We start from the raw sequence: 25,932 nt of genomic DNA, 5'->3' as shown, positions 1-25,932 counted from the left end.
TAAAGATTAAGAGCAATAGCGAAGTTAAAGGTGATGGAAATAGATGGATGGTGGTGAGGAGGGGGGGAGTCAGCTGGGATTGAGATGTGTGTAACTCTACAGTATATTGATCAGATGTATAAATGTGTCTTGGTATCCTCGGGGCTGTGGGAGTTCCCAGACTGTTTGCCTTGAAATGAAAGCAATTTAATCTTTAAAAATAATAATGAAAGAGCAAGCTGTAAATGAGACCTTCTGGCAGACTGACGGGGCTGCAGTCCCGGAGGTGGATGCACATGCTAAGATGACAAACGAGGTCATTAAAGTAAATAGTGTAAATTGAGTTTTGGCAGTGGGTAGGAATCCTTATTGCAATGGAGGGCATTAATATGGGAGGGGGGGCGGGGAAGGGAGAGGCAGAATTCACTGTTAACAATCTTATCTGGGGCAGAGGAGCAGTGCAATTTTGTAGCAGTTCCAGCTATCCACTTCATTGCCCTGCAGCCAGACCGTTTAATTTAGCAAGGCTTCAGCATGGCTTGACTTAGCAATGCCTTTAAGGTTACAAAGTGACATTGAGCAGTATGAGATGTTGCTTACCTTGAGCTGCGGTGTTCCTTCCTGGTGCAGTTTGCTCTGTGACCTCATGCTGGTGATGCAGCATTGCTTTGCACACTGATTCTCTTTTTTGAGAGGTTTCTTATGGATCTTTAAAGTCTGATCTCTCAATGTCCTTTTGATGCCATTCCTTGCAGGTTAAAGCATTGCCCTGGGTGCTGTGTTTGATGCCTTAAGTGTGGATCCCATTCCTGGAGCAGGCATTGAAGGGACAAATCCTACAGTGTTAATCTTGAGTAGTAATGATGATGGAAGCTAATAGCATTAACTAATAGAATAGAATGAGATTAATAGAGAAAGCACTGAATCGTGCATTTCCTACTGGGCTTGCAGAGTAAGATGTTCCTTTAAAAACATTTATCTCCTGCCTTTCCTAAAGCTCCTTTTTTCCCCCCTGTATTTTACAACATGCTTTATAAATAAGAAAGGAAACTACAGAACCATCCTTCCTCTGCCCGGGAAGTGCAGATCTCTTTTGAACCCATCACTGCATGGTAAGACTGATTTGTGTGGAGTGTTGAAAGGAATAAGCACTAAAGCTGTTTGGGATGCTGAGAGTGGCCCTATAGTTGTGGGAAGGAGGGAAGCTGGAGGCTTAAGGGTAGTTTGAGGCATTTGCATTAACAAGCACTGGTGACTTTGGATTTGGTTATCACCAAAATGTGTTTCACACTGGCATCTCTTATCGTTGCAGCATGAAGTAATACTTTTAGAGTGTTTTGTTGCTTATAATTTGAAGAAATGCTGTAGGAGAGGTGGGGGATGAGCAGGGAGATGTGATGTGAAGGAGCTCAAGTAGCACTTAAAATCAGGAGCCCAGACAATCTGCACCAGGTGGCTCTATGTGGTCTCTAAAAGCAGCTTTCCCATAAATGCTGGGAGGACCACGATGTGGCCGTGCTGGTGTGTCTGTTTTACATTCCATTTGCAGCATGGAAAGCTTTGTGATATCCGTATCACACAGTGTGGGGCAGGCTGACTTGAAGATCCCCCATCTCAGAGCTCGTTGCTATTAAACGTCGTGACACAACATGATGCCTGTCCCCTGCCAGCCCATGTTCCTTGCCTTGTAGCAGGGCAGGGCTGTTGTGCAGTGCTGGCCTATGTGCTCTTGGGTGTTGATGCAGAGCTTAGTGAGTTTAAAAAGTCTTTTGTTCTTTCTGCAGACAGAAAGCATACAGTGCACCAAATGCTTGTAGCAAGTGCAGAGCTGTAGCTTTCTTTCCATGTCCTCAGTGCCAGCCAGCTGGGCTCTTACAGGACATGCAGAGGATGCTACGACCTTGCTTGGAGTTCTCCTTTCTGTAACTTCAGGATGGACTAAAGCTCTGGCTCTCTTGGCTCTGAGCTCATTTTGACAAAGCCCAGCGAAGCATGAATCATGGTTTCTTGAAGGCTGAGAGCTAATTTGCTTCATTCTTCCTTCCTAATTACTGCAGACTGCAAGTCTGCTCTGCTGTGCTGGGAGTGGCAACCTGAACTGCAGTAAATGCCAGTTGTTGGTGGTCAGTGCTCTGCCTGCTGTGATGAGAGGTGGGAAACTGAACAGAAATAAAAGCTCAGCCCCCAGTTGTGTCCATCTGAAGCTCTCTGTGCTCTTTGGGTTGAGGAGTTCCAATCCATCTTAATGCTGTTTCTGATGACTTCTAAATGCCGGGAAAATGTTTCTAGGATATTGATAAAATAGCTTAATGCTTTTTTTTCTCCTCAAGAAATGTTCCAAACCTTTTATGCTGGAGAGAAGCATTCTCTGAAAGGAAAAAGAACATTTGACTGCTGTAAATGGAACTTGGGGCAGTTCCCCATGGCCATGCCAAGCAGACCAACCAACAAATGTTCCTTGAATAACAGATTGATTTGCTTCGAGGTGCTCTCCTCTCAGCAAACTCCCACATCAATAACTAATTATTTGCAGGAATAATTCTCCAAATTTCCCATCACAAATAAATAGAAGGAAATGGTGAGGTGCTCCAGCCCATCTGTGAGCAGAAAGAGGTACGGCTAATTATTCCCTTAGCTCCAATGCTAATAGGCACGTTATTTTTTTCCTTCTTGATCTTGATGGAATAGCTGTGCTTAACCCATGGCCCCGCTTATGCTAGGGGGGGAAATATGAAGAGAAAAATCATTCAACTAAATCGTTCCATAAGCTGAACTAGTTCATTAAGTGTGAGTTGGTAGTGTGGTTTTGAACTTAATCACTGTGTGCAGCCCAATAGCATCTGTAATAAGAGCTTGCATGCAATGAATGACGTTCGGTTCTGCAGCCTGCCCTGTGCTCTGCCCCAGAGATGCCAAACCAATGATGTATTTGGATCAGTTTCTGTCTTTGTAACTGAGCTGCTGCTTTGGTTATCTTGATAAACCCTGCTCAGTAACTCTCTTTCCAGCTCCATGTATTGCTGCTGAATGCATTCAGCATTTTCTGTTGTTGCTGCTGTCACCTTGTGTGGAAACCTGACCTGGTGAAATAAGCTGCTGTGTGCAAAATATGGCTGTAAGGGGAGTGTTCAGTGTGGTTATACCCCAGATCAGCCTCCTGTGGGGCTGCCCCAGCCCTGGGAAGATCTGTGCCCCATTGGTGCAGGCAGTGCTCCCTTCTGCCCCACTCTTGTGCTTCCAATGGCCACTCTTGGCACCACAGGGTCTGTTCTGCCCTTTGTTTTTCACCTGTCAGCTGGGAACTCCATCCAGGTTTGCTCCTGCGATGCTGTTAATACATTTCCTTCCCTCTTAGTCTCTTGTAGAGCACTCTCTCTCCAGGGTGTTGTGTTTTGCTTGTTGTCAGCAGCTTTCCCTGGAGAGCCTAAATCCTTCCTTCCCTCCCAGTTTTCTCCTGTCCTTCTGTTAAATAATCTGTCTGCACAGCTCAGCCAGAAATGCTCTTGTAGAAAACCGGGCTGAAAGCCCAAGTGTGCCTGCCTGCTCATTAGCTGGGAGCAGCAAATCCAGGGCAGTTGGGTGACCGGCTGTGGCTCAGGTTCACCTCAAGGCACACAGGCAGGTCATGGATGATACAGCACAGGAGGGCAGTGGGGTGTCCCAGAGCTGTGGGGATGTGGCACTGAGGGACGTGGGCATGATGGGGAGGGGTTGGATTGGGCACTTGAGGGTTGCTTTCCAATCTGAGTGGTTCTATGATTTGGGTGAAAATGAGTCTAAGTTAGCCAGCAGCATGGATTTACAGTGGATCACTTATAGCCCAACTGCTGTTTTAAATGGCCTTAATTTGTCTGTTTACTTCAAAGCTATATGAAATGCAGTCTGCTTCTAATTCTAGGTAAATCTGACCACATAGAGACTTAATCCAGTCCATATATCCAAGTTTTATTGTATGTAGCTGCCCTGGCCTTTGTGCACAAGCCAACAGCTCTCTGGGGAGCAGGATGTCCCAGAGAGTGCACGAGTTTGGTCTGCCCATCATGGCCATCAGTGGGCTACATTTACACTGCACTTGCACCAAGACCCGCTCCCTGCCTGACTTTGTGGTTGTAACCATGACATGAACAAAAATAGTCCTTCTGAAGACAACCTTCTGTCCTTAAGTCCAAGCAGGGACTCTCATCTCTGCTCTTCTGAGCTGCTGTCTTTGCCCCAGTCCTTGCGGGGGCTGGATGAGAATCAATCCCCTTGTCTAGAAAAGCTGGAGGAGGGAAGGAAATAAACCTCATTTGTCTGAGTGTAGGGAAAACACAAGAACACTGTGAGCGCTCGTGTTGCTTCTGTATTAATAAATCTCTAATAAGGCCCCAGTTTTTTTTTCTCCAGTCTAAAAATACCCCTCTAACTTGGCAGTGTGCTGTCATTGTGATAATGAATGTGTAGCAATGAGCATGCCATAGCTCCTGCCCTTCCCTCCTTGGGCTGGCAGCAGCTCTGCTGCTCTCTGAGCAGAGACTGGAGGATGAAGACTGAGATGTAAGGAAGCCTCCCCCCCCCCCGCCCTCAGCTCCTCACTGCGTTCTGAAGGAGGAGCCCTGCTATTTCTGCTTGGTTTTCCTCCCTCCTTTTCCTCTCCTTTCCCCTTTCTGCTGCTCTCCTGTGTTCCGCAGCAGCTCAGTGTTGCAGGGTGTGTATTGGCCCAACATTGGAGTGCCGTCCAAGTGTGTTGAATGGGGAATGAGGACTGAGCTCCCAGCTCTGCTGCTCTTTGTGTTTCTCCAGGTTACCTGCTGATTTCCCAGAGCAGCTGAGCAGGCGGCTCTCGGTGAACCCCAGCAACACACTGAAGGCTGGATTTGGCCAAGCTTTGATGCTCCTGTTGACTTATATTTCAGATTTATTACATCCTCCCATCCCATGCAGCTGGAAGATTTATTGCTGCCAGAGGAGCCCTAGAAATGTCCTTTTCTTGCAGTTTTACCTTGAGGTTTCAGTAGTGAATTGATAATTCTCTCCATGTGCAGGGCACAGTGCACTTCTTTCTCCTAATTCCATTTGGGAGGGCTGTCTGTGACTCTCAATGAGGCAGCTGGGCTCAGCAGGGCTGCAGCGGTGTCAGATGTGACCCAAGAAGTTGGGGTCCAGGAAACATACAAGGATGCAGAGAGGCAAAGTCAACCCTATCCCTGCACAGCCTCTCTCTTATGCCTTTGCACAAGGACGGTGAGCTGGCTTGTACCGTACCCTGGGAAATAACCATAATGGCTTTCTCCTTGAAGCAAACACTTAGCACTGACCTTGTCTTTGGAAGAACAGAGCAGTAATTGAACACCATATCATTGAGGTTTAGTGTCCTGGGTGGGGTAGAAGCCTTCAGAGAAAGGACTGCAGAGCTGTTTGCCAGCATTTGCTGCTGGGTGATGCCTTTTGGGCTGAGGGACTTCTGTATAATGTCAGCTACAGCAATGATGCTCAGTAATGGGAGCCTTTGCTGCTGCTTTTTGGCTGTGCACAGAGGTAAGCACAGAAGCAGGCAGGTTACCAGGCACCTGGCAGAAGCTCTTTTGCCAAAGGCAAGAGTGTCACCTCATTTGTTGATTACAGCTCAGAGAAAAAGCCTCAAGGGTTGTTTAAATGGAAAATGTTGTGTGTACACAGCGGGTAATTCACAGCTGTCAGGTGAAGCATGGGCAGGTAGAGTCACTGGCAGATGTGCAGGAGCTGTTGTTCGATAATAAGCCTGGTACCAAAACCAGGGATATTCCAATTTGGAGAGGAAAACTGGACAGTGCAGGAGGAAGCTCTTCTGCTCCATCTCTGGTTCCTTACTTTCAGCTTTTTCTTCTCTTTCTTGTTCTTGAGGAACCAGAGAGCAATCAGGGTTTCCATGCTGGTGGTTCTTTGTGGAAGAGCTGAAGTTGGGGAATGTTTCACAGGGTTTTAATGGATGGAAAGAAAAAGAACCTCTTCAGACTGAATTGCTTTGATGTTTCTGAAGTGCTGATGCAGTTTTGGAGCATGAAAGCCCACGTGCAGAAGCAGGGAGGCTGGGCACGATCCCTTGCAGTCTGGTACAGCTCCATCCTGCTCTTCTGCCTGGGAAAACTAGTAAGAAAAGTCCACTTTGTATTTCTGAGGAGCGATTAGAGGCTCAGCTTCTAAACATTGATTAGCTGCTTAATTACCTCTGAAGATCCTGCCTGATTTGTTGATGCTTGAAATGAGCTAATGTTTAAAACTTGAAACAGGCTTTGCTGAGTGCAGAGAGCTTTGGAAAGGGCTGTAGATTTGACCCATCTCATATCAGCATGCGAGGGTAAATTATAAGACTGGTTTGAAGCCAGGAGGATAAAATTGGGCATCATGGGGCTACAACCCCTTGGAAAGTCGAGACTGATCCTAATTCCTTGCTGTCTCTCTTCTCCTTTAGGATGGATTGGGCAATGATAGAGCCTCTTTCCTAGTGATGCTACTTGCGGGTGGATGGAAATAAACAGCTTCCTTCTAATTTGGCCAGTTTGGGTTTCAAGCTCCTCTCTGTCTGACCTGAAACCCCAAACAGACATGTCTGTTCCCTTCTGTTCCTCACCACTGCTCCATTATTCATCCTCCAGGAGATGAGCTGGAGGAAGGCTGGAACAAGGACACTTAAGCTGTTCGATATGAGAGTGGGAGCAGAGCCACGCTCTATGGAGAAATGCTAATGTGTGCAGGAGCAGAGAGCAGAGGTTGTGTCTATAATTCAAACCCACGAATTCCATATGCCAAGGATGTGAGATCTGGCACGCAAGGGTTCAGGACGAGATTTGAGTGCTGCAGACAGAACACAAAGCATCTTGCTGGCATCCAGGAGCTCACCTGGGTTGGAGCTGCTCGGGGCAGTGCTCTGAGCAGAGCTCACTGCACAGTGATGCTGACTGCTGTGCTCATCCTGCAGCATGAGATAGGAAATGTCTGTGGGTTTGGGGTTTTGTTACAGTGCTTTGGTTGCGTTGCTGAGTGAGGAGATTACTGTTTCATTTTTAAAGGTTGTCCTTTAACGCTGTTTTCTTTTTCTAAGAGTCTTTTGTGTGGGGGAAAATAGGAGAGTGTTTAGAGCAACCTTTCTCCTGTTGTTACAGAAACCAGTGGCTGCTCTGTAGTAACTGAGGCACCTTCTGTACCCAACGTGCACCTCAGCAAGTGTGAGCTGGAAGGCTGTTGCATTATGCAGTGTTATCAGCAAACATCCCCTTTTATTTGGTGAATCTTGGATGCCGAACGTGCTGCCCTGTTTGTTCTGGGGGGGGCACAGGCTTCATTGTGTACCCACCCACTCTCAGCTTCCCATCTTCTGCTGTAGAAGCTGAGACAGACTGTGCTCCTGTTCCCATCCTTTGGGGCTGGATGAATGGGGAGATGTGAAGCTGAAGGGAGAGAAAAGAAACCAAAAGTGCAAAACAAACAAATCCTTTATGTGAGGTGACTTTTAAGATGCCCCTCGGAAAGAAAACCGAATGGCTTTGAGTTAAGTGAAACCTGAGGAAGGTGAGCATGTGATGGAAGGGTGAGGGGCATGGCAGGTGTCTCCCACCCTTGGGAGCAAGCCCTGGGCTGTGGGTATGGATGTGGCTCTGCTGGCTGCCCGCCTGCCTGTCTGAGAACCTGACCCTGTCTGGCACTTTGTTTTATAAATCTTGTTTGAATTTAAACTTGAAGTGCAGCAGGACGATGTTCTCCCGGGATATGGCTGCTGATGAGATTGCCTGTCCTTGATTTGGAGGAGGGGAGACTTTGATTTTTGTGAGCACGCTTTCTGTGGACCCGTCGCATTGCCCTGGTTATCACTTCCAGGAGCTCTCAAAGCAGCAGGAAGGCCTGGGGGCAGGGCTGCACCCTGCAGCAGGTGCTCAGCCTCTGCAGGTGAGGAGATAAACCCTGGCTAGTGACTGATGCTGTGCAAGAGGATGCCATGCTGCCATCGAGTTAGCATTGCTCTGACAGCTGCTGGACTTGGTACTTGTGGCCAGGGGACTTCATAACCCAGAAGGATACAGCAGGGAGGATGGAGCGGGGCAGCAGAGGAGGGGTTGAGTGCTGCTGCTTTTCCAGCCTCAGCTGCTGCTTCTGGATGGCTTGCTTATCATTGATTCTTGTACCGGTGCATCTGATGCTAGGCTAATAGATGGCAGAGCTCCTCTGGGGATGGAGCCCTTGAACAGCTGATGGTTTTCTGAGCAGCAGCAGTGAACTGCTGAGCTCTGCAGTTTGTGTGTCCGCCTGGCAGGAGCACAGGGACCCACAGCACTGCTCGCACAGCACCTGTGCTGCTACAGCACCGAATTCCTTAGGAAAACACCCATCCCAGTATTTCCCTGGGTGTCAGGAGTTGGGGACCTGGACAGGACTGGCTAGAACGAAGCCTAATTCTCGGAAATGGGTCTGAGAAGTTGGTTTTTAGAGGCACAAGTGGTTGAACAGTGCCGCCTGGTGGGAGCACGTGGGGAGAGAAGTACGGAGCTGCTGCTGGGAGCTGCTCCTGGCATTTGGGGATGGGTTTGACCATGGACCCGATCTTTTTAGCAATTAATGTACAGTGCTGCCATGAATGAAATGAGAATTTGTAGACTTTGTGTTTGCTTGCTGTGTTCTGCCTTTGCTGATCTCATGGAGCCCATGTTGCAAGTGCCACTGCTGACCTCAGCAGGCTTGTTTGGGGGTGGGGGGACTGTTAGTTCCAGCCTGGCAGCAATGCTCAATAACCTTCCCAGTGTCCCTCTATCCCAAGCATAAGTTAGCACAGCAGTAACCTTGCTATCGTCCCACCACAATAACTCCCAGTCATTACAGGTGCACAGAGAGGACCTGCTGAAAGTCCTCCCAACACCTTTTGCTGTTAACTAACAGTGAGCAATATGCCTGTAGTGCCAGAATGCCCCCGGCCAGGCGCAAAGGCCACAGTGCTGCTGCCATCTGTCCATCCCCACCTCCCTGCCCTATGCCTTCTGTGCAGAGCTATTTCTGCTGCCCTGTCGTGCTGGGTGAGAAGGATGGCAGCCTAAAAATGCCCAGGCTGGTTTATTGTTTGCTATGCAGCCATCAGGTCTGCAGTCTGACTGGGCAGATAAGCAGCAGTTAGAGGGGTATTGGCATATGAGCACAAAGTCACCTTGTCCCTTGGCTTTAGAGATCCCTGCTGTGGCCACAAAATGGCTTTCCAGGCTATTTACTCTTAATTAATGAGGCAGAGGCACAAACACACACGTACACAGGAATAGTTTTTAACCTGGCTTGATTAATGCTGTCAAGTTGTACATCTGAGTGTGAGCTCAGTGGGACTGTTGCTTTTGCTTAATACCACAAGACACCTCAGTCTGGATTGTTGCATTACAGTACAAATAAAAAACAGAAACAAAACCACATCTGCATCATACAAGGTGAGAAGAATATGAGAATTCTAAATATTTACAGAGGAGGGCAGTGGGGAAACCACAAAAAATATTTACATAAAAATACATGAGCTTGTCAGCATATACATTTTACACCAGTTCACAAAAAAAAAAAAAAAGAAAAAAAAAAAAAAAAAAGACACTATATAAATTAGAGTGAAGGGAACTCCAAAGGTAACCCAAGACTTTCTGGGACGTTTCTCTCATGCGGCTCAGGGAAAGAAAAACCAAGTCTTCTACAGCAGGAAAATGAACAGCAAAACAACCCTGTCCTCCCTCCATCCCCCCTCCCACCACCCCCCACAGACTGGACGAGGCAAGACTGCACACAAAGGTATTCTGCTGGATGGCTGCTTACACCAGACCATGCCTTCAATACTGGGTTTCTGTAGCACGAGGTTTTGGGAAGAGTCGCATGCCTAAGCCCCTGTAACAAAAGAAACTGAAACAGTATCTCATCTGGATTTCCTAACACATCACACATCGCTTCAGTCAATGCCCCGACCAGCGGTTCTGTCCCTTCTGGGGTTAAAGTGGAACCATGTGTGTTTTCAGGTTGGTTTTGGTTTTGTGTAGCCATTCAAACAATCCTTACCAACCCCTTTGAAATGATGAGTGCAAAATGAGGATCTCTGGAAAGACACAGGCACAAAGTTGTGGGTGTTCTGTCACTTCTGCATATGAATTTCACCTGATAAACCTCTTCTGAAAATCAGAAATGACTTTCTAGGGGATGGGTCCTCATTGCTCACAGGTCTCCTGTGGGTCACTCACTGCTCCAATGTGGAGGTGGAAATCCAGAGCTGGAGTGTGCTGTTGGGCCCTGACTCTTGCATTGCATGAGGGAGAACTCAGCTGAGAACTTAGGAAGTGGTGATTTAAGATGCAGATAGCTTGTGGCAAGTATAGGGGAATTATTTGACATCACAGCTGCTTGTCATCTTGTCTGGAGATGAGGTTAGGCAGTAAATTACTTAATCTGAGCACAACTGGCTTTGCAATGAATTGTTCTTTGTTTGCCTTGCCATCCCCTTGCTCTCTCTCCCTATTCTCTGCTAGGATGCTGAGAACTGCACTGCCAACTTACCTTCCTGGGATACCTGGTATAACCTCCTTGCTGTGGTGCACAACGCCCTGTTTTTCCTATCAGCTATGATTTTGGAAAGATATCTTGATTGCCTTACTGCAAATCAATTAATGGGCACGTAAAAACTTTCTTAGGACCATCAGCACAGTGCAAGAGCAGAACTGCATAGTTGGCTATATGGCTTTGCATGGGGTGGGTGTGGGGATGACTGCTGAATGCTTACCCAAACCAAAAGAGAATTGCTCATCTATATTTCTGTCTGGGAGATGCTGGGACTTAAACTTGTGTTGTTTAGTTGTGGCCCTGCACTGCTGTTAGGCTGTTCTCTGGGAGTGCACAGCCCTGAGTATGTGCTGATGTGGCTGAGAGGATGCTGGGCATCAGATACTTTTCTGCTGTGTGCCTTTCTTTCAGTAGAGATGCTCTTCTCTTGAGGGAAGGCTGTTTGTAGCACCCATCTTGGCATACAGATGTGCACTGCTAGGAGCTTGTTCGGAAGGTGCTGAAAGCTTTTGTTCCCAAGGGGATGCTCAGCACCTTTATAGTGCAGGGAGCTGGAGAGGGTAGGAACACTGTGGGGAACAGTTGTCCAGGGATGGCACTTGGTATCTACAGGGAGACAGTGGCTTTGCACAGGAAAATCCAGAGGCATTTAGAATTGGTGGGAGCTGATTTCAGCCCCCTCGTAGCAGAAGGATAGTCCTGATTAGATAAGGCCAAAATGGAAGTTAGGTGCTGGGGGCAGGAGGGGAGTTAAGGCTTTCACAGAGAGAGAGGTTTAACCTCCAGCTCTCATTACCTGAATCCCAAATAGCCCAAACCAAAGCATTGTCCCTTGTTCAGATGGAGACATTGGCAGTCATGGGAGTCTGTGCTCAGCACTGCAGGACTGCCTCTCATCCTAACAGAACCCAGGGGTGCTCGACCTGGATTCCCCAGCTCTTGCACTGAGGGATGGAAATGACCCACAGTATGGCTCATTAACACCTCCTTTCTGTGCATCTTTTTTTTTAACTCCTTAAAAGCAAATATTACAAATAGCATTCCCCCCCCATGAGGAAATGAACCCTTCTGCCCGGTCATTACTGCTAATCTGGCTCTCAGTCTTTTTCTGACTTCCAGATTCATTTCTGGAACACAAAACATCTCTTCCAGACAGAACGCTTAAAACAACAGCTTTGCACAATAAGGTACTGTTAGTGAAACAGCCCCAGACAAGGCTACAAGACCAAAAGAACTAAACAGCTGAAGACAGATCAGCTACCAGAAGCAGCTCTTCTTTATGATTCAAAATAGCCACAAAACTTCTGCTTAAAAAATATATATATATATCCAGCACAACTGATGTAAGCTCCCTTTAACTTTCACAGCTGTGTCCCAAGTGCAGGACCTGCAGCTTTTTAATAAAACATCAGAGATTTGAAATGGGTACAGAAGTTCTTCAGCCACACAGAACAGGAATTGGTATTTATCAGTGAGCGTTTAAAAATCCTAAGTCTCAAGTATTGCTTGCAAGCCCTGTCTAATGAAATGGATGTGCTTTGTAAGGTGGGGTTGTAGTTAGTCCTGGGAAGTCTGGGAGGCTGCGTAGGGTGGGTGCCTGGCTTCTCTTACAGTACAGAAAGCTTGTAAATACCTAGGACAATGGTATTAGTGTATTACAGAGTGCACTGGCCTTCTGTCCCTACTTATAACTGAATACTGGTATCATCTACACTTGTATACAGGAGGGAATATTATTTCACAGCGCACAGACAGCACATAACTACTCTGCATGTGCCACGACTTCACAGGGATCCCTTTGCCAACACAGAACTGAAAGGTTACAGCAAGCAGCGTCCTGCAGCCTTTAGCTTAAGGTCAATGGGAGCACTCCCTGATCTGAGAGCTGCAGGATGTGGCCTGGGCCAAATACCTGGCTGTGCAGGTAACTCAGCACTTGCACACTCATTGCCAGCTAGTAACTGTGCTCCCATTTACAAGCTGGGCATAATGCTATAGAAATGTTATTATTTCTGTAGAGAGAGGATACTGGCTAGCCACAGTGTGGGATTACATCACCTGCACTGTAGCTAGCCCAGCAGCATAAAGAGGGGTTGGCATGAAATGGGGGTGCTGCTCCCGAGTGTGTCTGTGTTGTTTTTTTTTGGTGTTGGCTTTTGGTACAAGAAATGTAGACCTGTGATCTACTTGGCTTCTACAGCTGGTCTCTGCTTAGGCTAGAGAAACTTTAATCTGATTTCATGTAGTCGGAAGCAACTTGTTAAGCAATTTCAGAAGTGTGCTGTGTTCTGGATTTGCTTCAGATCCCATTCCACAGGCTGAAGTCAAAACAGGCTCACACCCACTTCAAAGCAGTAGAAGCGGACCTGCTATGCCTAAGCAACAATCTTTAAAGGAGAGGCTTGACCTTGGCATTGATCAAGAAGAAAGTGCTCAGTAGGTCTCCCCCTGCTCCTGCAGCTTCCCACCTGCTCTTCCAGCATAACCTCAGAGAAGGTAGAAGCAACTCCCGCACGTCACGGAGACCCTTTCTTGGGAGCTAACAGTGGGAAAGGCAACACGCGGGGCTCACAAAAACAGCAGCATGCACAGTCTGTCATGCACGGGACCATGGAGACATGGTGAGGAAGTGCTGGTAACTGCCAGTGTTAAACCCAGGGAAGGAAAAACTTCCTTTCCTCTACCCCAGCAGCATCTCTTTCAGCTCTGCCTGTCCTTTCTGGCAATATCTGTGCACCAACAGCCTGCCCTGTTGTTCCAGTTGTCTCGAATGATATGGAAAAAGCTCCATCTCTACTACATAAAAACAGTGAATGGTGGGCTGGGAGGGGTGGGGCTGAAGGTGGGTTTGCTTTGCTCATTGGGGCAGGAATTTTTACTTTTTATTTTTCCATCGTTGAAAAAATAAAACAGTCCACTGTCCAGCAGAGGCTGTTTAAAACTCTATTATTTCAATTATTTCCATTATTTCTTTTACCTCTGTGTGCTCACTCAACATGGACCTCTGTTTCAGGCCTTTGCAAACATAGCTCTGTTGGGAGGAAGGCCCCCTGGCCAAGGGCTGTGGCGTAAATTCTACTGTGCACATGGGTAAAAGCGGGGGGCACACACCCCCCTTCTCCAGCATAGCCCCCTCTTTGGTGCTGAGGCATGGTATGGTAATCTTCCACGTTATCATACTGGGACATCACAGTCATAGTGCTTTGGCGTTTCCCAAGGGTTTGGAATGGGTAGAAGAGGGCAGGGTCCTTCTCCACGGACTCGCGGTGCTGCACCCTGAGACTGTGGCTCCGTTCAGGTGAAGGCGGTGGTGCCATGGGTGAGGCGGTGTGCTCCTCTTCCTTGTAGCCATCTCTGGAGTGCTTCTCAATGGACGTGCTGGGCCTGGCTCGGGACCTTTCCAAATCTGGCCTGTCATCTGCCAGCCTCACTTCCTTATGGTTTAGTCTCAGGGTATCCTGGTTTGCCAGGAAGTACTTCCTTCCCAAGTGCTGGTAACCCATGGGCTCGGCGGGCTCGGGGCCTTTGGGCCTGTAGTCAGGATAAGGGGGTCCGTTTTTGGGTTCGGAAGGCTGCCTGTGGCTCGGTTCCTGCTGCAGGTGTGGCCGGTGGTCGCTGGCACTGCAGGTTGGCTCGTGCACCTTCCTGCTGCGGATGCTGCTCTGCTTCTGGGGGAGGGACGGCTTCTCCGGCTGCCCATTCCCATAGGCGCCGTGGTAGTGGGCTCTGTCCAGGTCTGGCTCAGGGTGCTGCATGTAGTAACGTTCATCCCCATCGGGTGTAGCTGCTTTGGCTGGGTACTTGCCCTCCTTCCCTTCTGCCACAGTGAGCAGCCCGCTCTTCCCAGGGTCTGACTTGCTGCGCAAGTGAATGATATCGGGCCCTCCTGGGTCCTCTGGCAGCAGTGGGGTCACATTGTCATACTGGGACATCAGTGGTCCTTTCATTTTCTGCCGCGTGCGGCTCTCTCTGCGAATAGACTGCATGCGGTACTTCTCCATGTCCTCCAGGTCCCACGACATGTACATGTGCTTGATGTCTGGGGCAGGAGGCACGTCCCTGCTGATGAAGCTGTGCTCCTTACCTGCCAGGTGGCCGATGAGGCCACCCCGTGGGTAGGCAGACAGGCTGGGGTGGCGGTACAGCCCCTTGCTATGAAGCCGTGCCTCATAGGATGTGAAGTCACGGCTGTGCAGCGGGTGAAAAGGCCTGACCCGCATGGTGCTGTAGGGGTCCAGGTCATAGAAGTTCCCATCAGCAGAGGTGTAATAAGAGGATCCAGAGGAGCTGGAGTAAGGACTGTAGCGGTAATGCACCCTCCCATTCTCAAAGTAAGGCTGCAGCTGAGTGACGTGGTAGTCGGAGTGAGGCTGATATGGCTTGAACTGGTAGAGGGGCCGCGGGCAGAAGAGTGGTTCATCGTCTGGAGGCACCTCGGTGCGTGAAATGGGGACGGAGCGGATGGCAGAGGCGGCCGGAGTGGGAACGTGCAGCGACTGAACCCTTCGGATGGTGGGGTAGGGTGGAGGATCCTCAGCATAGGTGGCATTCCGCAGGCCTGTGGGACTCACAGAGGACACAAACTCCATCCGGCTGCGAGGTTTGGAGTAGACAGCAGAGGCGCTCCTCCCTTGGTTTGCGTAGGTGTTGTAGCGAGTGCCCGCAGAAGTAGGCGTCTCCGATCGAGGAGGGTAGGCTGGGTGCTGGTCTGGTTTGTTGTGGTAGGTCATGTGAGGAGGAACGCTTTCAGGTCGGAACTGGTGGATGGAGGTTGGTTTGTGGTGCAGGTAGACATCTGGCCCGGAGGGCTCCAGGATGCTCTCGGGTTTGGGATGCGGCACATAGACGGACTGCAGGGAGGCGTGCTTGGGGGGTGGTGGTGGTGGTGGTGGTGGAGCAAGGGGTGGTGGTGGCAGCGGTGGTGGTGGAGGGGCTGGTGGAGGCAGCAGGACTTCCTCTACAGAGGAGGCCAGCATGGAGGAAGCCAGGAAGGCGTGGTAGTTGGAGTTGTTGATCGCGTCAGTGTTGTTGGAGTGCATGGCGGCAGCTATTTTGCTCTCCAGTGTTCTCACGGGTGGGACAGGTGGAGTGAAGCCATAGGAGGAGTGAGCAGGGACTGACTCGGAGCGCAGGTGCAGTAGGGGAGCCCTCGTGCTCTCCCGTGGCTTTTCCAAGCGGCTCTGGTGGCTGCTGGGCACAGAGGAGGAGCGGTGGGTGCTGGATGTGCTTTCTGTGGCAAAACCAGGAGCAGGCTCGGGTGGTTTTTCAGGTGTAGCTGCACCCCAAGCCTGTTGGGAAGAGACCAGAAGTTAGAGGCAGTTCCCTCACTGGGAATCTGAGCTGCTTTACGCTAAAGGCTGTTGGAAGAGGATACTGTCAGTTACTTCCTTCTGAGCACTTCAGAAATGCCACTCACTGGATCAGTAACCCCAGCAAATACTTCTTTCCCCTGTAAAACTTATGAGAGCAACTATATTTGGGGTGTTCCCTTGTGTTCACCTAGCAATTCTGTGCTGCATTCATGTTAGGCCTCTGCCATACACTCACAATTCCCTGCAAGGAGCCTCCTGCCTCTTCCAGAAGCAAGACTGACTGGGAGCAACTCTCCCAGACCTCAGTCCCCTATAATTATACTGGAGCTGTGCACAGATGTTGCACTTGCCAACATGTGCAAAGCTGAGCAAGGGGCATGTCCACGTACCTGACTGGAATTGCTGGATGCTTTTGCAGAGGCCGCTGGCACTTGTCCCACTGCAGACTGGTGATCCTGCCTCTGTGGTGGGGTGGGCTGGCTGCTTGTGGGTGTGCGCTGAGCAGCGGTGCCAGTCACATCTGCCTGAATTATGGCAGGACCAGCTGCATGCTGACATGTCGGTGCACGGTTAGGCTCAGCTGCTGCTGCTGTCTGGATGGTTGTCAGGTACGGCACTGGGACTGGGGTGCTTTTCTCCCCAGCAGTTACAGGAGTCTCAAGTTTATCATCAGATGCACAGGTCGAAGTGAGCTGCTTGTCCCCAGATGTGCATGCACGAACATGGGGCTTATCCATAGGCAAGTCAGGTGCAGGCGGCTCCCAGTCGGGCAGTGCCCCTGGAGTGTGCTGCCGTGTCTGCTCCCAGTCCTCAGCATGGGCTGGGAGCTGTTCTTTGTTCTCCATTTGACCAGCAAGGTAGCTGGGCTGCTCTTGCTCTGCATCTCTTCTAGCAGGCATATCCCCAGGCACGCTGGTGTGAAGAGGCTGGGGGTCCTGACTTCCAGGTGCACCTGGAGGGTGGTTCTGCTCCCGAGCTGTGCTGCTAGCTTGAAAATCCTGCTCAACTGGTGCACTAGTCTGGAAGTGAAGCTGGCTCTCAGGCAGATCAGTATACAGGTGAAGCTTGTCTGGAGCTCCAGCAGAGAGATGGAGCTTTTCCAGAGCTGTAGCAGCTTCAGTTTCTCCATAACTGGTGCTTTCAGAATGGGCATCTCCTGGCTTTTTCTGAGACTGAGCAGATGCTTGCTGTGCAGACTCAGCTAACGCTAGGGCTAGCATGCGCGCTGCGTTTTTCGGAGGAGGAGGAGGGATAAGAGACACAGAACTGACAGGAACAGGATCCTGGGGGGAGTCGAGGGCAACTGCTCCTAATAGGGGGAAAATCGAAAGAGAGAGTGATTTTATGTTACCCAATAAGGAGAGTGACCTAACCTTAATGACTACCCTAAGAAAAAATAGGTGCTCTCCACATTTTCACAGCAGTAATTCCTTCTGATGCGAAATACTGTATCTTCTGTCTTACATACAAATGCTGCTCAATAGCATAGTAGTTCATCACAAACAGGGAAAAACACAAGAGATTGTCTAAAGGCTCCTCTTGCATTTCTAGAGAGGTAGGAAGAAGGTAGCAGAGAAGGAGATACCCTTACACAATTTTGATCATAAGTTTCTGGGCAAAAAGGATCCCTTCTTCGAGTGTTGGCAGATCTTTAACTTAAGAAAAGAAAAGTCTTAGATGATTTATCAGCCGAAATGTTTTAGAAGTACATGCTATAGATTTTCGTGTACAACATGATGGGGGAAAGAAAGCAGTATAGAAAGTATTATGGAAAAATATCCGAGATCTGTGTGATGTAGGAAGAAGACAGAGGTTAAGACCGTACCGATTTGCACAGCCCTGCAAGAACACTTGTGATCAGAACTGACGGGCATTCCCCTCTCCTAAAAGGCACGCAGAGACGGACTTTTTTGAGAGCAGGTCCCCTTTGGAACTTAAAGAAAGAATGGAGGAAAATGCACTGTACCTGGCTGTGCGTGTCCACTGGGGACAGTCTTATTCTGACTGCTTGACATTGGTCTCTCCCCTTCTTCTGGCAACTCTGGTTTGCCAGCAGCCACTATCTGGGCATGCTTTAGCTCTTGATGGGCTTCCTCCTCTGCTGCTCTTTCAATTTCTTTCAGAGGCAAGGACATCTGGGTTGGGAACCTGTTTGTGATTTCAGTGATCCCAATCTCTTCGCTCCAGTTGGAAGTGGAGGAGTTTCTGGTTGTGATGAGCATTCCTCCAATTGATTCCGATGTGCAGCTGGGCAGTGCAAACGAGACTGGTTCTGATGTGGTCAGCGGGGGAGATTTGATGGGCTTTTTCCCCATCTGGGGCGAGGTGTCACTGGGTTTGAAGGTCTTCTCTTCAGTTGGGCTCAGGTCCAGAGTAAAGAAGGGACTCATCTTCTCTTGGAATGGAGAGACTGGTTCAGAGCTCGTGGCACTGCCCGGCGTCTGGGACTGGCTGCCTGATTCCAAGTCCTTCTTCAAGAGGCTTGGCTTCTCCTTACTTATACCAATCGACTCCAGCATGGAGCTGCTGCTGTCTGGGCACTCAGACTCTGTTTGGGGCGGGCTGCACTGGAAAGACATGGGGTCAAAATCCAAGCTAGCAACTCCAATATCTGGTGGGCTCAGATCAACATCTTCAGAAGAGCGAGGAGAAATGAGGGCAGGAACGTGGATGAGCTCCTTATCCCCATCGCTGTTGTCATGTGGAAGGTTGTCATAAGAATTGCAGCGATTCATGCTTCCTAAGAGCTCTCCATTGAAGGAAGCAGACAGTGCATCGCTACTGGATCTGGGTCTTCTGGGTCTAAACCGGTTAGATTCACCTAGGAATGAGTAGGTACATACGGGTTAACTGTCAAACCTTTACTGTCTGAGGAGGCAATGGCTTGGTGGTTTTCAATTAGCATGCAAGTTGCTCACCTGGCGAGCCCTAAACAGAAAAACAATGTTAGCAATAGCTATTGTTAATTAAGATTGTTCAAACTCTTTTTTAAAGCAGTCATCAGGTCCGATTCAACAGGGATGGATAAGCTGCTTCATTAACAAGTCCAGCTTTCACTGGGGGGTGGCAGGCATCTGCCCTGCTGCTTATCTGCAGTCTCAGTGATGTTACCTTTTTTTAAACCCAAGTTTTGCCTTACCATCAACAGCATGCAGAGAGGTAAGTGATTCTTCACTTTTAGCTGAGCGAAGAGTCCCGCTGTCTCCACGTCCCCCTGGGGAAATAAAACCAGACAGTGACAAGCTGAATGATGGAAGTGGTTGACATTTGGTTACAGAGTGGTGGCAGGAAGAAGCAAAGAGGCTTCTAGCAATGGTAAAGCTGACTTGAAAGTAATAGTTGCACTTCTATTATCAGCTGCTCCACATGCCAGTGTGCCAGGCAGGTCCTTCTGCATGTGCCCATGGTTTCAGGTTAACTCTTGACAGCAACACTCTCACAATGGGGAAGAAAGCAACATTTGAACAGCTGGTTTTATGAGCACTGAACAAGCACAAATAAATGCTTAAGGGAGACTGTCTCAATGTGCAGTCACAGAATGTGTTTGTTACACTGAAATTAGGGCATCAGGGTGAAGATGGGACTAAACTCCCTGCTGAGAGTTTTGTAAAGGTGCTCATTTACTGTCCTTTGAAAGCTACTTGGAGGGAAGGCACGAGACTTTGTGCTATAACAAGTCTGGATTCTGCATTAACACAAGACCCATTTAGAAAAGATGGGTTAACTAAAGATGTCATGCATGGGCTTGAACGCTAGAAGGAGATCCAAGCACACTCAAAGCATGAATCCTACGCTGCTGTCTTCTGAAAGCTGGCAATGCAGCCTTACCTGCCAGGGCTATGACCTTCATCTCTGAGGGCTCGCTGGGGTTGCGCTGCAGTTTGCGTTTGGACACAGAGGATGATTTCCCCAGGTTGAAGAAGGAACGCCAACTGCCAACGGGTGATTTCTTCATCTTGTTGGGCGGTCTTTTTCTGGAGTGAGAAAATGGAATGAATGGTGTGAGTTGTGCAGGGTGAGGGAAGAGCTGCACTGAGCTCTTGGCAGCAGTTCCTAGCACTGCCCGGTTTCAGCTGACACAGACCTTAGAAACTCGGTCTCTTTCAAACAGCTGAGGATGTTTCCACTCTTACAAGCTCAGCCCTGAAGTCTCACTAGCATAAATTCCTCTAATCTATGCAAAGCAAGATGCAGTGCAGGTAAGCAAAGGCTCCACAGCTGTACAGCACAGCATCTGATGGATGGCTTTAATTCAGTGGTGGTCTAACTGCTTTCTAAGGAACCATGTAGCCACACAAGGCATGCAGAAGCATCTCTTCTGCTGTGTTAACAAATCACCAGCCTCCTCCCACTGCCCTGTTTGAGTTGTAGTGCCCACAAGTCTATCCAATGGCTCTGCTTAGAGAACCAGAGTTTGTTTCAGGCACAGGGTCCTGAGATCTGGGAAAACCCAGTGTTTCCATGTACTGTTAGCACAGGTAAGGATAGACACCAGGTGGCTTTATACATCTCATGCTCAAAAGGGAAGGAATGGCACCATTGTGTGGCTAAACTAAACCTACTGGGCAACTGTGTGCTCGTTAGTTGAATCCTCAAGGTCCAAAGTGGGTAGAAATTGTCTACAGTGCTTTATGCATGATTAATGTAAGTTAGTTTCAGTAAGTGTTTGAACAATTATGATATGTGCTGGGAAAGCACATATCTACTCTACCTTTCTGATGGAAAGTCGATGACCGTGTGGAATTTCCCTTGTAAAGCTGCCGGTCCTTCTCCCACTTCAATGTATCTATTGTCTGCCACGATGGGGGAGTTGATCTGGCCTTGTGTCCGTGCCTGTGCCTCCTCCAGCGTGAGCAGCTTTGTGGAGGGAGAAGACACCAACAGAGACTTGGGTCGTGATAAAGAACTGTGTCCTGTAAGGGAGAGCCACAGGTAAGAGGGAGGATCAGAAAGCAGCAGCACAGCCATCACAGTTCTGGGGGAGGTGATTTATTCTTCTAATCAGAGCAGTGCTGCAGGGGAGCACAAGGAGCCTGCTCTAAGAGCTGTCCTTGTTTGCCACTGCTTACAGAGCAAGTATTTACATAGTTATTCTCATGTGATAAGAGGTGTAGGAAGGAAGTCTATCATCCCCTCCTATCAACATCCTGGTTGGACCCATTCCTACTATTTATTCCCTTAACATCACAGCTTCCGGGTAACGTGTGCACAGCCTCGGGTGTTTGTAAGCTGTACCTGAGTACCAGGGGTGAAATTTCAGGCATCCAGCTGTCTTCCAACTAGACTAACATGGGATGGCATAAAGCAGGCTGGGGAAGGCTTTTGCTTCTATCAGGCTGGTACAGGTTGAGATGCTGTGCTCAGAGTGCCTTGCTAGAGCACAGTATTCCTGAGCTTAGCTGATACACTGCGACATACCCTGACCCTTCTGCCCCCCAGTTTTGTGTCAAAGCAGACAATGTGAATGCCTGAGTCATTAAACCATTAGGCAAATTTATACACTCCACTCTAAAGCTGTGATGATCATTTGGCTCAGGTTCTACCAGGTGATGGTAGCCATGTTTGCCATATTCTTATACAACCTTGGAAATCTGTTGTCTCCTTGATAATAAAAGCATATTTCAAGTATTGTGGAGGGCTTCCATTAAGTGTCTGCTACTGTTTTTGATCAAGGTAAAACTAATGGAGGAAGACACTCACCTGCTCCATCTCGTATGACTGAGCTGAATTTGGAGCTGAAGAGGACGTCTGTGTGGTTCAGGATGAATTCAACAACGACCGACTGGATCCTCACCTCCATGAAGGCAGCTGTTCCGCTGAAGCAGGCGGACTCGATCTGCTTTGATCTGAAGAAAAGGCAGATTAAGTACCACTGCAACCAGCCAGAAGTGGTTGCAAGGTTTTGGTTTTAGGCTAAAAGAGGCAAGAGAAACACTTGGTCAAAAAAGGAAATGATGAGTCTGGCAGGTCCAGATGGAGGTAAACGTATCATATACACAGAGCAGGAGCTCACCCTTAACTTCCTTTCAGAAACAATGAGTGGCAGCAGTTTAATGCAGTGGCGATGCACAAAGCCCAGCATGGGCTTTTCCGCAGCTTTTCCTCTAGCAGGGAATGTCTCCAACTGGTCCTGCTCAGCAAGAACCCCAGTATTCACAACAGCAAACTCAAATGAGATCTTTTAAAAGAGTGCTTGTGAGTGAATTGCCAGAGAGGAGAAAATAGCTCTCCCTCATTAACTGCTCACAGGGGGAGCTATGACTCAGACTTCTCAGGCTGGTAACAAAGCAGTGCAGAAATCAATGTAATGGAGGCCAGGGGTGATTTTCTTTCTTTCTTTTAAAGCACACATTTTCAAATTACATCATTAATTTCAGGATACCCTGTAAGGCACATTGAAAACAAACCATAGGAGTCATTTCTCCAAGATCATTTCCCTAAGTCCTGAATTTTTTGCAGCCAAAAGCTGTCAGATCAGACCCTGGAGACTTCTGCAGTGGGAAATCAGTGATGCCACTGAACAAATCTTCCTGGCTGCTCAAGGACACAGCAGTTCTAATTAAATGGGAGTGGAAATGATCATCTGGAAACTGTGCTGGTGGGGCAGGGGGAGAACAGTCCAGGCCCTTCCCTTGCTCTGAGTAACTTATTATTAGAGATGTGACAGGAGAAGAGCACGTTTGATGGAGGAAAAGGTAAGATTGATGCAGCTTTCTTTTCCTGGAGAACAGATGTAAGCCTTGAAATGGGGAAAAAAACAGGTTTACCTTAAAAGGTTTGGAGCCCAAACGATGGCTAAGTTTTTCGCATGCATATTTGTGATGGTGCAGTAATCAGCCAAACGAGCTAAGTGTCTCATTAGGTATTCCAGTGTCCTGGAAAACAAGAGAGGCACAAATGTTCAGCATCAGTGAGCAGTGCTGCAATTGACAAAACAAACCTCAGCTCATTGCTTTCTTTTCTGTGAACAATCAAAACAAAAGTTGAACTGTGTACCCGAAGAAGAATGGTGAAGTTATCCTTATCATAACAGCTACATAGGGGTGGAGGGGAGGGGTCTCTTGTGAGTCATCCAGGGGAAAGGAAAAAGCCGCTTTCTGCCACAGGACTGGATCCAGCAGACAAGGAGGGGGATCTAACAGCTCAGATACCAGCAAAGTGTATCTGAATATGCTTCACAGACTGATGTCCCTATGAAAATAAAGCTGCTTTTTACATTATCCCCAATTGCTACTGCAAAACTGGGCAGAGGGAGAGGGACTCCATCCCTTCCAGTACACTCAGCCCCATCCCATAATAACTGGTCACTATGGATAACCATGCATTATGATAGGCTAATTATGATAGGTTAATATGCCTTACAATAAATTAATTATTAATACCAATCACCATACATGATATTTAGTTAACACTAAATATTATCACTAGTTAGTTATTCATTATATTTAGCTGGATATTTATTAATATTAACATGGAGATTAACATATATTATTTATACCAATCAATACATTATAATTGGTCAAGACAAACTGCAATACTATTAACACCAATCAGCATACATTAACTGTACAGTGCAGAGGTTATTAATACTGGCTAATTGCCTACTAATATACACTGCAATGTTAAGTGCTAAATTATCATACACCACAAATAGTCATGAATATCAATTAGCATATATTGATATTACGAATACTAATTGTTACACGCTATTCTAATGAGCTCGTTGCCATTTAAATAATGAACACTATCCACAGTTATTTAAGTCAGTTTTACCATTTGCTTATTATTATTATTGCTATTGGCATTAAATATTAAGCAGATACTAAATACCACACTGCAGCATCGCAGCCATCAGCTGCATCCCCATGCCAAGGGACCAACCCAGACATGGGCCTTCCTCAATGGCATCAGCCACTTCTGGACCTCCTATATGGACTTCTAGAGGAAATAAAATAAGACTATGCAAAGTATTTAATGGCAGGTGGGTAAGATCTAAGTAAACTATAGATCAACTGCTGCCATAATCCCCATTAATGTACATAGGCATAATGACATGAGACAAAACCTGGAATGGCACCATTTGCTGCTCTGAAATGCAGCAGTGCAGAACTACAGAGCGAGGGCAGCACTGACCTGTAGTGAGGAGGGGGCAGCTGCTGGATGACATCGTGGATTCTAACCAACCGCTCCTCATCTGTAGCAGCAGAAACAGCATCCTGGAATAAGGCAGAAAGAGATTTAGACACAAATACCTGCTGCAGGATCTGGAACTACGGGGACAATGCATTGCTTGTTAATACTAAGGAAGACTTTTTGAGCCTCTCTGCCTTCCAAGAGGCATCTCGGGAACATAGTGGTGTATGCAGCTGATGTGATAAAGGCAGAGGAATCCAAGTGCTGGGCTGGTTTACAGCCTGACTGTGCAGCTCAGCTCCTTGCAGTGGGCATCCATCTCCAGGTACTGCCCCTATTCTATAGTTGGAGCATAGAAAAAAAAATAGGAATCCTCCAAAGTGGCATCAATGTGATGCATGATATGGCAATGAATAAACCTAATGGGGCAAGAGAATAAGGACCTCAGACCTGGGGCACCACTGCATCCATCTCCCACTGTTCAAGTGGGAAGGATACTAACAGCAGGTGGGCATCTGGTGTGTGGGAAGCACGAGCTGCTCGTTTTACACATACACCCTTTGGATCTCTATAATAACCCAAACTTAAACTGAATTAAGACCGAAAAATAAAAGGGGGGGAGGGGGAGAGCAGATGCATGTGTATGTGACAGATCGTGCCACGAGGCCCAGCCTTGTACTTACTGAGAACTTCTCATAGAGTTGGTAGGTCAGCAGAGGGTTTGGGAGCTCCCTGAAGTACATCTTGCAGAGGGAGCTCACGCTGTGAATGTCATGGATATAATTGTCCTTGGTTAGGTCAGGAATCTGCTCGGAGTCAAACTCGTGGCTGCGGAGGACACAAAAACGGACAGAGGGGTTTGAAAAAGAGGGGAAAAAAAAATAAAAACCAATATAAATTACAGCCAAATGAAAAGCAAGAGCTTCCTTTAGTCACCAACACCACATGAGCCACGCCAGACCGGTTGTTTCCAAAATAGAACTTCTTTATGGTAAAGCATTCTCAGTTAGCTTTACAACTGACTACTTGGTCTAAAACCACTTGCAGAGCCCCCAGAGCATGTTTTCTGGGAGCACAGAGCTGCCTGGAGGAAAAGTCTCTGTAGGTCAGAATGAAAACTGCTTGCCTTTGCATTTCAAAGGCCTGGAAACTGAAATGAGAAAGCAGCACTGAGCAGCACGGCCACTGGCAGCTGAACATAAGCCATTGCTGTGCTTATCGGACGCATCAAGGCACATTTTGATTACAGAAAGCAGTAGTGATATAGATGAACAACAGGGACAGTGTCTACGAGTTATGCCACGTATTCCACTCCTTTTGTCTCAGAAAACTGAGAAGGAAGTTATCATCTCATTCTCTTTACTAGACCAGGGAATTATGCAATTAATGCTTCAGGAAAAAAACATTTTTAAAGCACCTTTGGAGTGCATCCAAATAGAAAATGAGCATGGCTTAACAAAGGGTAAACATGGCAATAGGAAGGATGGACCAGCTCAAGTTGGAATGGGGAATTAAAGGGTTGGAACTGAGGCAAGGACAACCATTCTATTCAGCAGATTGCTGTGCACAACAGCTACAGGCAGGGTCCTTAGAGCCTGCATAGCAAAGCCTCACAAGCAGGTTGTTAAAATTGAACTTGCTGTGATGAAAAAACAGGATTAAGCTGAACCAGAAACCAGAATAAACCCATCCATACAAGGGTTTGTACAGTAGCTGTGCTGGCTCAAACCTGTCCATTTAACATGGGAATAGCTGGTACAAAAAGGATATCCTCCATAAGAAAAATACCCCTTTACTGCCTCTGTGGGGCTGTGGGCCTGGGTTTGGTCACATCACACAGTGTTCTCTAAGTCCCTTCACAATGGAAGAAAGCACAGCAAGCAAGGGGAGGAAAAATCCAGAGCCTCACAAAAGGATAAAGGACATGACATGGTGGGGATGAGGTGCACTTCGCCATCCCCCACACAGCAATGCCGCCCACCAAGGATTA

General features: G+C 47.9%; 2 protein-coding genes across 11 annotated transcripts in view; one reads left to right on the top strand and one right to left on the bottom strand.

Annotated features, from left to right (window-relative positions):
* The window catches only part of KCNJ5 (potassium inwardly rectifying channel subfamily J member 5), a 71,544-nt gene extending 48,234 nt beyond the window's left edge, over nucleotides 1-23,310 (top strand). For both annotated transcript variants that reach the window (XM_085525798.1, XM_085525799.1), the window contains exon 4: nucleotides 21,483-23,310. The gene's annotated coding sequence lies outside the window, so the exon portion shown is untranslated. The remainder of the gene's footprint in view (nucleotides 1-21,482) is intronic.
* Nucleotides 9,234-25,932, bottom strand: part of ARHGAP32 (Rho GTPase activating protein 32) — a 132,513-nt gene continuing 115,814 nt past the window's right edge. For all 9 annotated transcript variants that reach the window (XM_085525789.1, XM_085525792.1, XM_085525791.1 and 6 more), the window contains 10 exons: nucleotides 24,626-24,770; nucleotides 23,943-24,025; nucleotides 22,577-22,684; nucleotides 21,510-21,655; nucleotides 20,521-20,722; nucleotides 19,638-19,783; nucleotides 18,949-19,023; nucleotides 17,776-18,630; nucleotides 16,199-17,118; nucleotides 9,234-15,785 (listed from right to left, as the gene is read on the bottom strand). In XM_085525789.1, the coding sequence (XP_085381915.1) occupies nucleotides 13,485-15,785; nucleotides 16,199-17,118; nucleotides 17,776-18,630; nucleotides 18,949-19,023; nucleotides 19,638-19,783; nucleotides 20,521-20,722; nucleotides 21,510-21,655; nucleotides 22,577-22,684; nucleotides 23,943-24,025; nucleotides 24,626-24,770 (4,981 nt within the window). In that variant the 3' untranslated portion in view covers nucleotides 9,234-13,484. The remainder of the gene's footprint in view (nucleotides 15,786-16,198; nucleotides 17,119-17,775; nucleotides 18,631-18,948; nucleotides 19,024-19,637; nucleotides 19,784-20,520; nucleotides 20,723-21,509; nucleotides 21,656-22,576; nucleotides 22,685-23,942; nucleotides 24,026-24,625; nucleotides 24,771-25,932) is intronic.

This window comes from Coturnix japonica, chromosome 34 (assembly GCF_054131305.1).
Source record: "Coturnix japonica strain WE chromosome 34, WE-NBRP24, whole genome shotgun sequence".
Taxonomy (NCBI): Eukaryota; Metazoa; Chordata; class Aves; order Galliformes; family Phasianidae; genus Coturnix; species Coturnix japonica.
This window is presented reverse-complemented; position numbering and strand designations above follow the sequence as displayed.